The sequence below is a fragment of the Amblyomma mixtum genome, chromosome 1 (assembly GCF_055824585.1).
Source record: "Amblyomma mixtum isolate Tamu chromosome 1, ASM5582458v1, whole genome shotgun sequence".
Lineage (NCBI taxonomy): Eukaryota > Metazoa > Arthropoda > Arachnida > Ixodida > Ixodidae > Amblyomma > Amblyomma mixtum.
In genome coordinates, this window is record NC_143012.1 from 109,360,611 (window position 1) to 109,376,686 (window position 16,076).

Sequence of the window (16,076 nt, forward strand, 5' to 3'; positions counted from 1 at the left end):
CGGCCGCTTGGCACGGCGCGCCGCGTTCTTCCCGCTAGAGGCGCTGCATATGCAGTATGAAACACCTGCTTTCGCAACCTACTAGGCTTAACCAAAGCTAAGCCCCTGCCGATTTTTTGGAAATGAGAGAAAAATAAACCTTGAACCTCGCATCTCAAATACGTGGCTGAGAAGAAGGGGAAAAAAGACAATTACGGCTTTGAGAATCTCACTCTAAGCTGATTGGCCGCGCACAGGGACAAAAATTAGTTGTGAAAGCTGTGAACACAGTACTTAACGGTGAAAGTATATGTGGTCATATTTATGTTGTGAAAGGAGACGGGCAGCCCGGCTGCCACAGCCGAAAACACGGAACCTACCGCTAACAAACCTACCTCGATCTCGCTGAAGGGACAGGGGAGGAACCCATGTCGGAAGGGCACCACGCAGGCCGCATGCTGGTGGGGGTCTGGCTCCGACTGGCCACGGCACAGCACCGCACTGCACCGGAAGAGAAAAGGCACAAAGGACTGTTTCCCAGGATGTTGAGACCCCGCGAATTTATACTATACAGGTACGAGCGCACATGCGCTGCAGTGGAACGCGCTGCAGCGGACCATTTGAATGTCACCAATAGGCGCAAACTGGCACCGTCGCGGTAAGATTGAAACAGCGCAAGGCCGAAGAAGAAAGCGGAAGAAAGAAGGAAACGAACAACACAGCGCTGAACTATCAACTGACATTTATTTGGCACGCTGCGCGTATAAATACATTTAGGCAACAAAGCAGAAAACAACGCGTAGAGCTCATTCAAGCATCCGGATCCCAGCAAGCCAACACAAGCTAAGGTGTGCAATTCGGGAAGCGAAATTCTTTTTGCAATAAAGATATTGATGCAGCACTTACGCATGTATCACCATACTTCTTGGTATTCGAAGCCTCGATTATTTCACGGCACAGCTGGTCTCTGTTCCTAGCAACAACTCGGCGAAAATTAAACTGTGGAGAGCAATCGCACTCACGGCAATGCATGCTAAGGTTACGGGACTCTTTGTTATCAACATTGTTGCGGTGCTGCCTGGGCCTATAATTTATGCCCTGTCCTGTTTGGCCAATATAAAACCTATTACAAGTGAGAGGAATGGAATACACGACATTTTTTTCACACTTCACGAATTTGCACTCATGATTTTTCGGGATATCGGGGATAGTTTTCCCAGGATTGTTGACACGCATGCCCAAGCTTGAAAACTTAACGGGGCCTGAAAAACAACATCCACTCCGACTCTTTTACCAAAACTTTCCAAATTATGAGTTATCCTGTGGATATAGGGAATGGCTGCTACTCGCTCACTTGTTTGACATTCAGGACTGGGGGAGCATTTCAGTTTCTTAAACAAAACTTCGGCCACAGAAGAAAGCACGTGAAGCGGATAGCCACTAGCAGTAAGCCTCTCTACCTGGTTACTAAAGCTGCTTTCGGTTTGATGCAGACAGGATTTTGTAAGTGCACTCCTGAAGCTTGACATGACAATTCCTCTTTTAGCAAGCTTCGAGTCCGCGGAACTGTATGGTAGCAACGGTTTATTAGCCCTAAGCTCCAAGGCCAGCACACACTGCTAGGTGTAAACTGCAGGCCCAAGTCCAGAGATCTGATTGTGTCTTCTACAGGAACTCCATGAGTTATATTCAAAGGGGCAAGAACAACGGGAAATAGACCACGAACTTTGGACACTTCTTTACTAAAAGCTTCACGGTCACAGGTGAGCAGAACAAGATAGTCATTCACAAAGCGACAAACTGCCGCAACAGCTGTGCCATTGAAGATGTTATTTAGATCTCCATCATGCATTGCTAAATAGAAATCACTCAAAATTGGAGCAATGCAGGAACCTATGTAAATGTCCTTCTTCTCAATAAAAATTCGACCTTCCCACTCTGTATACGTGGGTTAAAGGTAGGCGAATAACAATTCTAAAAAGTTTTCGACTGGCATGCCAGCTGCGTTTTGAAAGCGAATGGCACCATAATTCTCAGAAACGTCCCTGGACAAATGGAGTAGTACAAGTCCTTTACGTCAATAGAAAAAGCTCGCAGTTGCTTGTCCTGGTAGCAGTCTAGAGTGCTAATCACGTCAAGGGAATTCTTAACCTGGAAGGGATCATCAACTGGCAGTTGTGTTAGTTTATCTTTCAGAAACTGTCCTAAACATTTTTGCCAAGAACCTTTCTCGGAAACAATGACACGGAACGGCACGTCAGTTTTATGTGTCTTAACAGTAAAAGACATGGTCAAGCTGGGTTTTTACAGTTATTTATCGAGGTAAACAGCTTGTCTAAGTTATTCTCTTTACACAACTTTTTCACCTTGAATTTAGACTCCGCAAGACTTGTTTTTCTCCCGTCCCTACACACAGACTGGACGGCATCCATTGCTTTCTCGTTGAAACTATCCTTAGACAGAATGACAAAATCCCCTTCCTTATCTGCAGTCAACAGGACCAAAGAATTGTCACGTAGGCAGTCCACAGTTTTATTGATGCGTACGGTCTTAGACGGATTCCTAGGGTGGGAGAGGTTTGTTTTGGTTAATGGGGTTTAATGTCCCAAACTGACTCAGGCTATATGAGAGACGCCGTAGTGAAGGGCTCCGGAAATTTCAACCACCTGGGGTTTTTTAACCTGCACTGACATCGCACAGTACACGAGCCTCTAGAATTTCGCCTACATTGAAATTCAACCGCCTCGGCCGGGATCGAACCCGCGTCTCTCGGGTACGCAGCCCAGCACCATACCACCGCGGCGATCATAGGGGCGCGAGAGGACCTTCTGAGATGCATCTGCTGGCCTCAGGAGCTGGAGCACATCCGAATATATGCCAAGGAGGTCTGGTGCCCTTTTTCGGGGCTCAACGGCGAACTTTGGGCCACTGGACGCACAGGGGCCGAACTCGGAGCGCCGCTCATGTTGTGAACCTGTCCAACGAACCCGCGATGCTTCTTCGGAACGAGGTTACGAAGCGCGGAAAGCTGCTGCTGCCACTGGACGTCAGTGGTGTTGTGGACAAGGCGCGTTAGTTCGCGGCACTGATTCTTCCAACCAGCTGGATGGTTGGAGAGTTGAAGAAGAATCCGTAGGTGATCCTGGCACAACCTGGCCTGTCGTAGTCGCTCCGCTCTCAAAAATTGCATATCGTTGCGCCATGTTGATAAAAACAGCGCTTGCAGACAAAGGACCAGAACGAGAAGGACACACAACTGCGCTGTCCTTCTCGTTCTGGTCCTTTGACCCCAACCAACTCGTCCAGGAACACACCTTGCGCCATGGCTGACTGAGGACAAGAAGCCCCCAAACAACGCCATCACTTCGGGTGGAAGAAAATTTTTCCGAATGCAGAATCCTAGCATTCTGGACTTGCAGTTAGCCACAGGGATGAATTGCACAAGGCGATGTGGTTGCGAAAACCATGACGAACAAACTGGGCCCCTTGTACTAAAAATGAAGGTTGAAAGCACGAACTGCTGGGCGAGTTGGTTATGCATGATAAGATTGCATGATAAGATGCATCATAAGGAAGGCAACAAAGCGAGAATTGGACCTCCCGGTGGCTACCTCCAACGCCAAACTGAAGGCGTTCGGAGTGGTAAACTCCTATCAGGAGTTGTGGGAGGCCCACGTCGTGAACCAATATACGCGGCTATCGCAGACGGTTCCTGGGCGCCGCCTGCTAAACCGCTTACACATCCAACACACATGCATACCAGAGGGGACGGAGAACATCCCGGTGCTGTGGCGCCACATGCTCTTGGTCGCTCCGCTCCCTCGTAACATGGACATGGCTTCACACGCTTGAGAGGCACGCATGAGAGGCACGCTTGAGAGGCAGTATGGATATAAAGAGGGCGTCTACTACGTGGACATCACAGGGCCGTCGCCCACGGGATTCTTCACGGCTGCCGTAGTCCACCGGGGAATGAATGTCGATTGGCTATCTTTTCGTGCCCCAAATTCAACACGAGCGGAGGAAGTCGCAATAGCTCTCGCTGCCGCCGATCCAAAATCGAGAACAGTTATCACGGACTCTCGCCAGGCCTGTGAACAATATCTTGCAGGCGAAATCTTGCAGGCGAAAATTCTCAGGCGCGCTCCCGCCGATCCAACTCGCACAAAAGTGATCTGGGCTCCTGGCCACCAGGGTCTACGAGGCAATGAGGCCGCTGATGCGGCCGCCCGAGCGCTCACACACCGGGCTCCTCATCCTAGCTCTCCTGGCTCAGAAGCTCATAAACCGCTTCTGCGGTTCCGCGAAATCCTAATTCATTATTGCGACAGCCACCGTCTCTACCCAGTACCTGCCAAGGGGCTGAGTAAGGCGGAGGAGCGAACTCTGCGGCGCCTGCAGACAGGACCTCTTCTCTGTCCTGCAATATCAAAACACTTCGATCCGAACACAGATGGGCGCTGCCCGCACTGTGGAGAGATCTGCGATATCTTTCACATGGTGTGGGCATGTACTCAGATTCCTCACCTTCCCCCTTCCCCCACCCCCACCCGAGAGGCATGGGAGACTGCCCTCCTCAACTGCTCCACACTGGAGTCTCAAAGGGCTCTAGTAAAGCGGGCGCGAGACGGGGCCTCGTCGTGCGGTGTCCCGGACTAAGGATACCGACCATGTAGCAGGGCTTTTTGACCCTCAAACTCTCTTTGCATATTAAAGTTTTTCACCACCACCACCACCGAAGAAACAGACGAAGAAAGGGAACAACGGTTGGCGAAGCAACGTGCGTATGCTGCAGAACGGCGAGCACGCCGGCTTGCTGCAGGTGCATCTACAAGTTCAGAGTCAAGTTTAAACGAGGGTAGTTTCATGGATGCTCTTAATGCCGAATCAAGCGCAGCCAGGTGTTATTGCCTTCGCAATCAGCCAGGCTTAACCAAGCTAAGAATTTAATGTTGTTCTGAAACACTTGGCTAGGAAGTGTGACTTTGGCACATTCTTGCAAGATGCGTTGAGCGATAGGTTAGTTGCAGGCTTGCGGAACGAGGAAAGCCAGCGCGCATTGTTCGCTGCCGAGGAATTCATGCTTGAGGGGGCGCGAAAATTGGCATTGGACCGAGAGTTAGAAGCAAAGGACACCGCAAGCGAGAGAAGCAAACTGATGGTTGCATTCCTTGCAGGCTACGAGCGAAGAAAAATCACCGAATCCTCACCAAGTGCCAGTGAAAGTGTTTTGTGAAAGATTTGACAGGAAGCACGAATCACAGCAGAGCGGGAACAAAAATTTTCAGGTTCCTTAAGTGCTTAAAAGTCGGCAACTTGCACAAAATGCGACCAAACGCAAGGCGCCTGAATACAGTGGATAGTACTGAGGACGAGGAAGAAGAGATAGACTTGTACCATTTTAGAAACTTGACTCGATCATGTTACGAAGTGAATGTTGAAGTGGAAGGCAAGCCACTGAAAATGCAGATCGACACCGGCGCCGCTGTTTCAATTGTTCCACAGAGTGTGTGCAATTCTGTCTTTTCGCACGTGAAGTGTGTGCTCACCAGCATGTCACTGCGCACCTGCATGGGGGAGCAGTTCTCTTTGAAAGGCCAGTGTGACGTATCAGTCGTGCACGGCAATCAGCGCATGAATGTACCCGTTTTCGTAACGCGCGATAACGGGAGGCGGCAATCAGCACTGTTAGGTCGCAACTGGCTTGAACGCTTTCAGTTGGAGTGGCGGCAGATACGCCAGATTTCAGGCTGTAGCCGCGTTGAAGCACTGCGTGAAAATTTTCATCGGTTTTCTCGAACACGCTGGGCGCAGAACGCAATTTTGAGGTGAAGGTTGTGCAGAAACAGAATGCTGCTCCCATTTTCAGTGGCGCGCGGTCCGTTCCCTTTGCTCTACGTGAAAGAGTAGAAAAACAACTCGGCCAAATTGTAGAAACAGGCATGCTTCGGCAAGTTTCACACAGTGACTGGGCAACGCCAGTTGTAGTGGTCCAGAAGAAATATGGTAGCCTGCGGCTCAGCGGAGATTATAAAGTTACGGTAAAGCCAGTATTGAAGACCGAACAGTATCCATTACCATGACCGGGGGACTTGTGTTCAACAATTGCAGGTGGAAAGATGTTTTGTGTGCTCGACTTGTGTGCTCGACTACCAGCAAGTGCCGCTCGCTCCAGAAGCCAGGCCGCTTTTCACTATTAACACTAGCTTGGGGCTTTTCGAATTTGGCAGAATCAGGATTCATACGTCCGCACACAAGTCATTTCCAACAAGCACTACGCTCACGGACTGGGATATCTTGAGAAAACTTAGAGAAGATACCGTTCCCACCAACATCGAAAACTTAGATAGTTGGATAGAGCAGCTTAAAAATAACGTGCGCGAGGCGACCAAGGAGGTGGCAGCGACGGAAGGACAGCCGACGGCTGACTCCAAGCTTCTACATCTCAGGAAAGCGCAAAAAAGCGTCCTCAATAGATGGAAAAAACAAAAACACAGCAGGGCACTTAAGCTAAAGGCAACCAAACTACAGAGGGAGATCGAAGCTCATGCATCCGACCTAGCTAGGCAACAATGGGGCCAGATATGCAACAGGCTTAGTGGTCAGTTAGGCAACAAAAGGGCCTGGCTCCTCTTAAGGCACCTGCTAGATCCCACTAAAAAAAATCTACTACCAGATCTCACATGCGCGAAATAACACACGGATTTCCCGGAGCAGATGCAGTTGAGTTTCCCCTTCACAGGTGGTGACGAGAGGAAACACTTGATGGTGATGAATTGATGGTTCGGAGTCGCAAACAGTCACGTTACTCGATGGCGGGACAAGAAGGTTAACTATTTATTTACACAAAATAAACGAGAAGAATTAAGCAAGGAGAAAACTACTTACAACATGACTGACACGTTATTACACAAAATCAGCCCCACTTCACCGGGAGTGTTCCCTTTTAAGCTTTCTGTCTCCGCCCTTGGCGGGGACAGCAACCAATCAAATACTGAGTTCAGGATGCCAGCCAATCAAATACCTAGGAAAGGAGAGGTTCCGAGCATGCATACAAAAAGCACTCAACTCGCCGCGTTCCGAACCTCCGCTTTCCTCTTCGTTTCCCCTCCCGCACACGTGCATACGAGACGCACGTATGCCACGGGAACAATCACCGCCGAAGATTCCTTGTTATAAGATAAAGGAAAGGCTGTCGCTGAGGGGTCCAGCGTCCAGTGGCAACAAACACGAGAACGAGCGTTCTGGCGACGGCGCCGCCAGCAACAAGCGCAGCGACCGACGCGCGTCGCGCTGTGCATCCGCGGTGCGTCCGTCTTGCGTCCGCGGTTCCATGCACTGTGCTGGAGGCTGGATGGCACCGCAGAAAGTTCAGCGAACTTAACAGATGCGGAGCTCCTAGACGAACTTCGGAAGAGATACCTGAACACGTCTAAAAGCGACGCCCTTAACCGCTACACGGGTGCTCCCAACGAGGAGCTGGACAGAGACATAACGGACGCGGAGACATGGGCTGCAATCGGTCACCTTCGCACGACATCAGCCGCGGGACCCGACGGAGTCACGAATAAGATGCTGCGAAATCTATATCGTAAATCTCTCTCGGTAGTTACTGATTTAATGAATGGATATTGGCGTAAAGAAGAAGTTCCTCAGTAGTGGAAACAAGCGAGAGTAACGTTTATTCCTAAACCCAACAAGAAGCTCAGCACTGACAACCTCAGACCCATATCCCTTACCTCCTGCTTAGCCAAACTCATGGAGCATGTGATCTTGACAAACCCATACTTACCCGAACCCGTACATTTACGCCCACATCTACCCCGATCTCAGGGGACGCCGCGTTTGAGCGCGGAGTGATCGGACGCGTGGTGCATCGGCTCCGTCGATTTCTCGGCTGGAACCGCGGTAACCTGATGTAACGCCTATCAAACCTGCGCGACTGCAACCGTGAAGTCGGCAGGATCCTGGAGAACCCGATCACACCCAGGTACGCTGAATTTTCGGCCATTTCGAGCAACCCTCCGCATCACCACGTAGCGGTCGAGCTAAGCCTAACGGCTCCTGCTCCTCCGCCGCTGGCTGCGGAGACGCCTGCCGGCCAACCTCTCAACATGGCTCTACCTGAACAACGCGGATACGACCCCACGACTCTGTCGTGGTCATCTGTCCCTGTAAGCCAGCCAGAGGACGGCCCATCCACCATTTCGGCGCAGCAAGCTGCCCTTTTCCAAGTCGTTGAGAGCCGGCGCCGCCGCCGGCAGAACGCACGAGGAGCGGCAACACCCAAGACTCCTCTCAACAATTCAACAACGGGAGACGCTCGCGCTCCGTCTTCTACACCTCCACAGAAGACTTCTTCACCAGTCTCGAAGTGGACTCCCAAGCCAACGGTCAGGATGGACCCTGACGACTACGTGGTCGTGCTGCAGCCACGCAGTACGGTCTCCCTCAAGACGGCCTTCCAGCAAGGTGAGCTCGGCGCTGCCATTTCGCAACTCATCGGTAGGCAGCACATGAACACCATCACCATTTCACCAAATTGGGAACAGAACATCATCGTCTGTGGCACGCAGAACCCAGAAGTGGTTAAAAAGCTCCTCACGGACATTCAACTTAGCACCAGCAGAGGATCGCTCGCATTTCACGGCCACCTCAAGCTCACCGGTGATGTGTGTCGCGGTGTGATATCTGTTCACAACTTAGAAACCAGTGAGTCACTAAAACATAATGTGCAGTGGCGCGGTGGTGAACTAGTTCATGTGCGCAAGTTGGGACAATCAAACGTAGCTGTGCTGACTTTCGAGGGACGCACTGTTCCGCGTTACGTCCACTATAACGCAGAACTGACTCCCGTCAAGGAGTGCAAAAAAACAGTGCCAGCGTGCTACCGTTGCGGCACACTGGGGCACCGGATGGACAACTGTCCCACCCCGGTCAAGGAAAGATGCGGCCTTTGTGGCCAAAACGTGGGGCTTGGTACTGAGGGGATGGCCCCCCACGTCTGCAATCCTATCTGTTTAATCTGCGGGGGCCCGCACCTCACCAGCTCCCGCGAATGCACCGCGAAATTCATCAAGTTGCCGCAGCCAGGGCCCAGGACGCCACCCAAGGGAGCCAATGCCGGCGCTACACGGGGAGGGCGGCAGCGAAACAACCAGAAGACGCCACGGCGTGGCGTGATGCCTCCCCCTGGCAAGACAGCAACAGTAACGCCACCACCCGGAGCAGCGGAGTTCCCAGCTCTCAGCGCTTCATCTGGCGGCGCCGCCTGCAACCAACCCAAGGTAGGCAGCTGGGCGACGGTCGCCTCCTCTCCTTCCCCTCCTCCCTCCTCCCCCACCAGCACCGCCGAGACACAGGAACTCAAGCGCGAGCTCGCCCTCTTGCGAGCTCAAAACGAAAAACTAGCCAGCGAGCTTAACTCGCTCAAATCCCAATTCCATACTCCGCCCGCGTCGAGCGACGAGGCAGAAAACATAACAGACAGGGAGATCCCTCCTCCTGTGGAGAGTCGCGCCGCGGCCCTGGAGACCCGGGTGACCGCAATTGAAACACAATTGGCTGACCTCCCCAAAATTATCCATGACACCATCGCGCGTCAGGTGGAGAGTGTCATCGCACAGGTGACACAAGCCGTAACGCACATTATCCAACAATGGATAAAAGATAATCCGCGCGTCCTTAAACGCGTAGGACCCATCAGGGACGCTAACCGCCCCTCAAAATTCAATAGAGCTATTCCCGATGAGTTTGACTTTTCGGAAGACTCCTGCACGTCTGCGCCGGGCACTAGCGGACTGGGGAGTCTTAACAACGTGACCCCACCCTCCGCCTCCGACCATGGCCCCCAACCCTAAGTCGCGAGCAAGAACAACCACCACCCCGATCTCATAGACCCCACCTGCAAACACTGCGGTAGCACTGCCACCCTCGACCATTTGCCGGAGGATCCTCCTCCGGAAGCTCTCATAAAAGCTCCCTCACCAGACGCCTGGGAAGAAGTGCTGCGCAGCTCGGACCCCGCCGAAGAGGTCGCCGCCAGCTATCAGCTAACGGCTACCTGGCCCTTCTGTTAAGCATCAAGGAGACCTTGTTTTCCGAGAATAAAGTTTTCTCTCTCTCTCTCTTCGCCGCAACCATGCGCATTGCGCATTTGAAAGGAAAGGTATATAAGGCGCGCTGGCCCATAGAACAGGCGCAGACACTCGCCATGGAAAGAGAACAAGAAGCAACAGTCGGACGGCGCAGAAACACCGATCCAGAAGTGGTAGCTTGGAAGTTGGCTAAAAAGCAGCGAGAGCTTTTCCCTTATCCAGCCTTAACCTTAGCTAAGCCACAGCCAATTTTTCCTTCCGCTACCGAGACGAACGTAGCGTTGGTATGCTCGTCCGCCGCCACCCCTAATCGAATAAACAGTTGTTACGTTTCAAGCATGAAATGCTTTTAGCTCCCGTTGTCGGCAGTGTGGTGACGTCACGCCGAGCCCGACAGCCAACAGCCGGGCAGTGAATTTCACTCATCCGGGCACTGAAACGAGAGCATCCGGGCACCGTACGAGATTTAACGAGACTCTCTAAGCCCTCCTACAGGACCGGCATACAAGCGCCGGTAGCTTCGCGCCGAACGGGTGGTGGCGTTCCTCCCTTCCTGGGGTGGTATTCTCCCGGTGTCGCCTTTTGCGACATGTCGCATTCGCTCTTCGTTGATTGGCTCCAGCCGCGGTGACGGCGGCGTGACGACACGGATCCGCCTTCCTGCTACGTCATCGTGACGTCGCCCCAATTTACTACGCTTAGTCAAACAACGGAATGCGCTGAAGCGATTCGCGCGGGCGACGGGCTAGGAAATCGATACTAGCCGCCATGAATCCCACTCTCCTTGCCTGGTTTTGAGTTGCGAAGAAAAGTGGCGTGTCCGCGGACATCGCGACCAGTTTGCCTTGGCCGACGAATCTTGACGGCGGTATTACCGGTTGTCGAAGAGCACAGCACTGTGGCTACCGTCTGCTGAGCCGGACTGCCACTCGCCATGCGACCGTCGTAAACATACGACGACGCAGACGTTGCAGCGTGCAACAAAGTGGCCTTGGCAGCGCTTGCGCTCGCGGCTACATGACCCTTCAAGGCGTTTTAATGTACGTTAGTGCACCGAAACAGTGTCTGCACGAGCCAAAGAGGATTTAAAGCAATGTGACGACTTTTACACGCGAGAGCCGCCCGCTTGAGCCAATTCAGCAGTCTTTGCGATTCCGGTTGGCATGTTTATTTATTTATTTATTTATTTATTTATTTCACAGGAGGTCCCCCCGACAGTCGTGTACTATGGGACCTCCTTCTGTACTGATTTTATTGTATTTGTATTACTATGTGCGTATTAAATAAACTTGAAACTTGAAACATACTTTCAGGGCCCGAAGGCATTACAGAAAGGGGTGGTACAACAACAACAAAAAAATACAGTGCATAGTTATACAAAACAAGTTATATGATGGCAGAAAACACAGTTTTCTTGAAGTTCTCAACATCGGTAATGGCAGCGATGGAGGGAGGAAGGTCGTTCCAGTCAACGCTGGTTTTAGGAATAAAAGAATCATGACACAATTTGGTTCTCGAAAATGGAACATCGACTTTAAATACATGATCGGAACGGGATGAAATGTATGAAGGGCTCGAAAAAAGATGATCCTTTAACAGGGGGTTATGGTGATACAGTCTGTGGAAAAGACATAGTCGAAAACACTTCCGGCGCGAAGAAAGGTCTGGTAAGGCAAGTGTGTTTTTCATAGAAGTAATGCTGGCGTAACGGGAATAGTTAGTTAAGATGAAACGTGCTGCACGATTTTGAATGGATTCTAGTGTGTTTGTCAGTGTGATTATATTAGGATCCCAAACTGCAGATGCATATTCTAACTTTGGTCGTACTAATGTTTTATAAAGGGTTAGTTTTATCGGCAGAGGCGCGGTAGAGAAATTTCGGCGCAAGTATCCAAGAGTCCTGTTGGCGTTATTTGCGACATGTTCGACGTGTCTATGCCATGATAAGTTACGTGAGATATGAACACCTAGGTATTTGTAGGAGTTAACTGATTCAAGTGGAATGTCGTGAAGAACAAGTTTACAGCAGCTTATACCTGTCCGAAAGAAACATGGGCACTTATGCGCTCTCTTGTGTGTAAAAATCAAGATTTTGTTCCCCAGCAAATAGTCATTGATGGCAAAACCTATTCAGGTCCTTCACTGGCAGATAAATTTAATGGTCATTTTCTAGCATCTGGTGCGTCACAGAGCACGCAGAGCTGTTCATCTAGGAGTTACATAACTAAGATAGAAACTAGTTCCATATTCTTGTCTCCAACCACGCCAAGTGAAATCGAAACAGTCATCAAAAGCCTCAAAGATACTTGCGCATGTGGTCATGACGATATTGCAGTCCGTCCGGTGAAAGGATCATGCGACATTTTGAGCGTACCACTTTGTCATATCTGCAACTGCATAATGCGTCATGCGTCATTCCCTGATGAAATGAAGATCGCCCGAGTGTGCGCAATACATAAGAGCGGGGCAAAGAACAATCTTGGTAACTATCGCCCGATATCCGTGCTTCCAGTTTTCGCGAAGGTGGCGGAAAAAATAATCAACACTAGAATCAGTAGTTTTTTGACCTCTAAGGGTATAATTTCAAACCAACAGTATGGTTTCCAAAAAGGGAAATCCGTTGAATCAGCACTACTGAATATTAAGAAAAAAATAATAACAAACATAGAGAGACAGCTATATACTCTTGGTATATTCCTAGATTTCAGGAAGGCATTTGACTCCATTAAACACGATATATTGTTTAGTAAACTTTACGACTATGGAATCCGCGGCAAAGCTCTTGATTTGATAAAAAGTTATTTATACAACCGCCTCCAGTTCGTTAGCATTCATAACAGCAGATCAACAGCACAGGTAATTAAATATGGCGTACCCCAAGGCTCCATCTTTGGTCCTCTCCTATTTCTCTTATATATTAATGACATTGTATCAATACCCCAAACCCCCGAAATAGTGTTGTATGCTGATGATACTAATGTGTTTTTCCATGGCAATTGTCTAATAACCCTAATGAAGAATGCCAATACATGGCTCGAAAAATTATCGACGTGGTTGCAGCATAGCCAGTTAAGACTCAATACAGACAAAACGAACTACATTATCTTTCGGGCTAAAAATAAGGCGATTGACACTAAACTTAAACTAGTCTTCGAGGGGCAAACATTAAACCGTGTTAGCGCTCAGAAATTTCTGGGTGTACATTTCCACGAAAACTTGAACTGGACACACCACATAAACTATTTGACTACGGACCTCGCGAAAACTATTGGAATGCTAAATAGATTTAAGTTTATGCTCCCAGCGTGGTTCAAACGCCAGCTTTATTATACCATGATTAATTCAAGATTGCAATACTGCATACTAGTTTGGGGTACCACTACCACTGGTAATTTGGAACGTCTTCATATTCTTCAAAAGAAATGCATCCGATTCATAGAAAATGCAGCGTTGCGAGAACACACAGCTCCACTGTTCGTAAAAAATGAAATACTTGCAATTACAAGTATATTTCGACAGCGCTTGGCACTGAACATATTCACTCATATAAAAAGTAACCTAAATTCATTTCTTGGGAAGTACCGACGTCAAGAATGCGGCTATAACTTTAGGGCAAATTCATTTGCTAAGAAAAAAGTCAGAACTTCCTATGGTACACAATCGTTAGACTACCAGATTCCTGTCCTTTTAAATTTGTTTCCAGAGCTTATTGACATCGCAGTGAATGTACAGTCACCGTATACTTATAAAGCACGGATAAAAAAAATACTCCTGGTAGAAAAATAAATGACCTGTCTCCTTGTTATCTCATTTAGGTTTGTGTTTCGTTTGTATTGCTGTGTTCCTTGTTAGATTATTGAAATATGTCGATACAAATGTTGCTTTTTCATGCTTTTGACACTAATAATTTTCTGGTTAGGAGCTAATCTTTTGTTGAGATAAATATTTATGCAACTGTGGTTCTTACCTTTTGACACAATAATAACTAACAGGTTGTGATGTAAGCTTTTTTTTTTTAGGAAAAACTCTCTTGTTTTCTGTAGTACTTACGGTTTTAGTTTCATATAATGCTTGTCCACAATGCTTCTGTTTTCTGCACGTAATGAATGGTGCAATATATTTTTTTTCAACGGCTTTTGTAGCATAGAGAGTGCAATGTATCTCGCCAGGAGGCGAGGCCTTGTCAGGCGTAGATGAAACGCCTTTTGCCTCGTCTTCCTTGGTAGAATCATCCCCTTTTGAACTCTCTTGCTCATGATGTATACTTGCTTTCTACAAGAAATAAAATGAATTTGAATTTGAACATAAGTACGCTTGTTATCAGTGATGTTAGTGCGACGTGACACATGCATCGTTTTACATTTATTAACGTTTGGTCGCATGCACCACTTATCACACCAGTTAGATACGCTTGTGAGATCATCCTGAAAATAAATAGAATCAGTTTGGTCAGATATTTTGTGATAGATGACGCAGTCGTCTGCGAAAAGCCTGATAGAAGAATGAGAAATGCATTCAGGAATATCGTTAATGTAAATTAGGAAGAGAAGAGGTCCCAGTACCGACCCTTGTGGTACACCGGATGTCACAGAGGTGTGAGAGGAGGAACAGCCGTTAGCAGAGACATATTGAGTTCGATTCGATAAGAAGCTTTTAATCCAGTTCAGTACGTTAGGGTCAATGTTAAGCATGCTAAGCTTAAGAATTAGGAGATCGTGGGAAACAGTATCAAAAGCTTTCGCGAAGTCCAAAAACACACAGTCTACATCAATGTTCAAGTCAGTGTATGCAAAAAGGTCATTAGTAAAACATACAAGCTGTGTTTCACATGAAAATGTCTTCCTGAAACCGTGTTGTTCTGCTGAAAAGAAGGAATTAGACTCAAGGAAATCAATCAGATGAGAGTATATGATATGCTCCAAAATTTTACATGGTATACTTGTGAGTGATATAGGACGATAGTTATCGGGAGAATGAGTGTTACCTGATTTTGGTACTGGAACAACCTTGCCAACCCTCCAATCGCCTGGAAGTACTGAGGAACAGAGTTACTGGGAAAAAAGCATTGAAAGCATAATAGAAGAGTAGGGTTCAGAGAGTTTCAGCATTTTAGAGCTGATTGCATCGTCACCGGGCGAAGAAGACATTTTCAAGTTTTCAACCAACTTTTGCACACCGACCCAGTCAATACTGATAGGGTCCATTGGCAAATAAGAGAAAGTAGTTACAGACGGTAAAATATTAGCACTTTTCTGGAAAACGGAAGCAAACACATCATTTAAAACGGAACAACACTGGTTCGGAGGAATGGAAATATTGTCAGAACGGGTTAGTTGAATTACCTTATCTTCTTTGCCCCCAACAATATTCCAGAATTTACGCGGATTAGATTGCATAAGTGATGGGAGTGTGTTGTCAAAAAAGTTCTGTTTAGCATCTTTAACAGCCATTAAATATTCAGCATGAATGCGATGATATGCTGCCCAGCGTTCAGGAAGGTTAGATGCTTTAGCGCGACGAAAAATACGCTTCTTTTTGTTGTATAAGCGGCGTAGGGTTTTGGTAAACCACGGAGAGGTAGTATTTGAGACAATCCTAATTTTAGGTACGTATCTGTCTAATAATTCTATCAGTTTATTTTTGTACAAGGACCAGTTTTCTTCAATAGTAAGTTCGGAAAAGTTCTCAGTGTAGTCGGCAATGAATGATTCTAGTTCAGCTGTGATGGACGTGGTATCGGCGGCATTGTAATCACATATGGTCTTAATTATTTTCTTAGGACGAACATTCTTCCTAATTGTGAAGTGAAGCAGTGAGTGGTCACTCAGTCCTTCTAGGTACGTTGGCGGAGAGACCAAATCTGGAGCTGTAGTAAAACAGAGGTCTAAAATATTAGACGATGTGCTGGTGGTACGTGTGGGTTTGTTAATCAGCTGGGTTAGATTAAAATCGGCGCAGGTGTCTAAAAATTAGTGCACTCGGAGGATGGCTGCTTAAGGG

The 16,076-nt window shown here is 48.3% G+C and overlaps 2 protein-coding genes across 3 annotated transcripts in view; one reads left to right on the forward strand and one right to left on the reverse strand.

The window, feature by feature from the left end:
* Positions 1 to 16,076, reverse strand: part of LOC149367502 (WD repeat and HMG-box DNA-binding protein 1-like) — a 248,311-nt gene that overhangs the window by 101,929 nt on the left and 130,306 nt on the right. The window contains exon 7 of the mRNA XM_089555875.1: positions 375 to 480. Within this exon, the coding sequence (XP_089412001.1) occupies positions 375 to 480 (106 nt within the window). The remainder of the gene's footprint in view (positions 1 to 374; positions 481 to 16,076) is intronic.
* LOC149367503 (uncharacterized) overlaps positions 7,819 to 16,076 on the forward strand; it is a 33,650-nt gene continuing 25,392 nt past the window's right edge. For both annotated transcript variants that reach the window (XM_089555869.1, XM_089555864.1), the window contains exon 1: positions 7,819 to 9,266. In XM_089555869.1, coding sequence (XP_089411995.1) covers positions 8,094 to 9,266 — 1,173 coding nt within the window. In that variant the 5' untranslated portion in view covers positions 7,819 to 8,093. The remainder of the gene's footprint in view (positions 9,267 to 16,076) is intronic.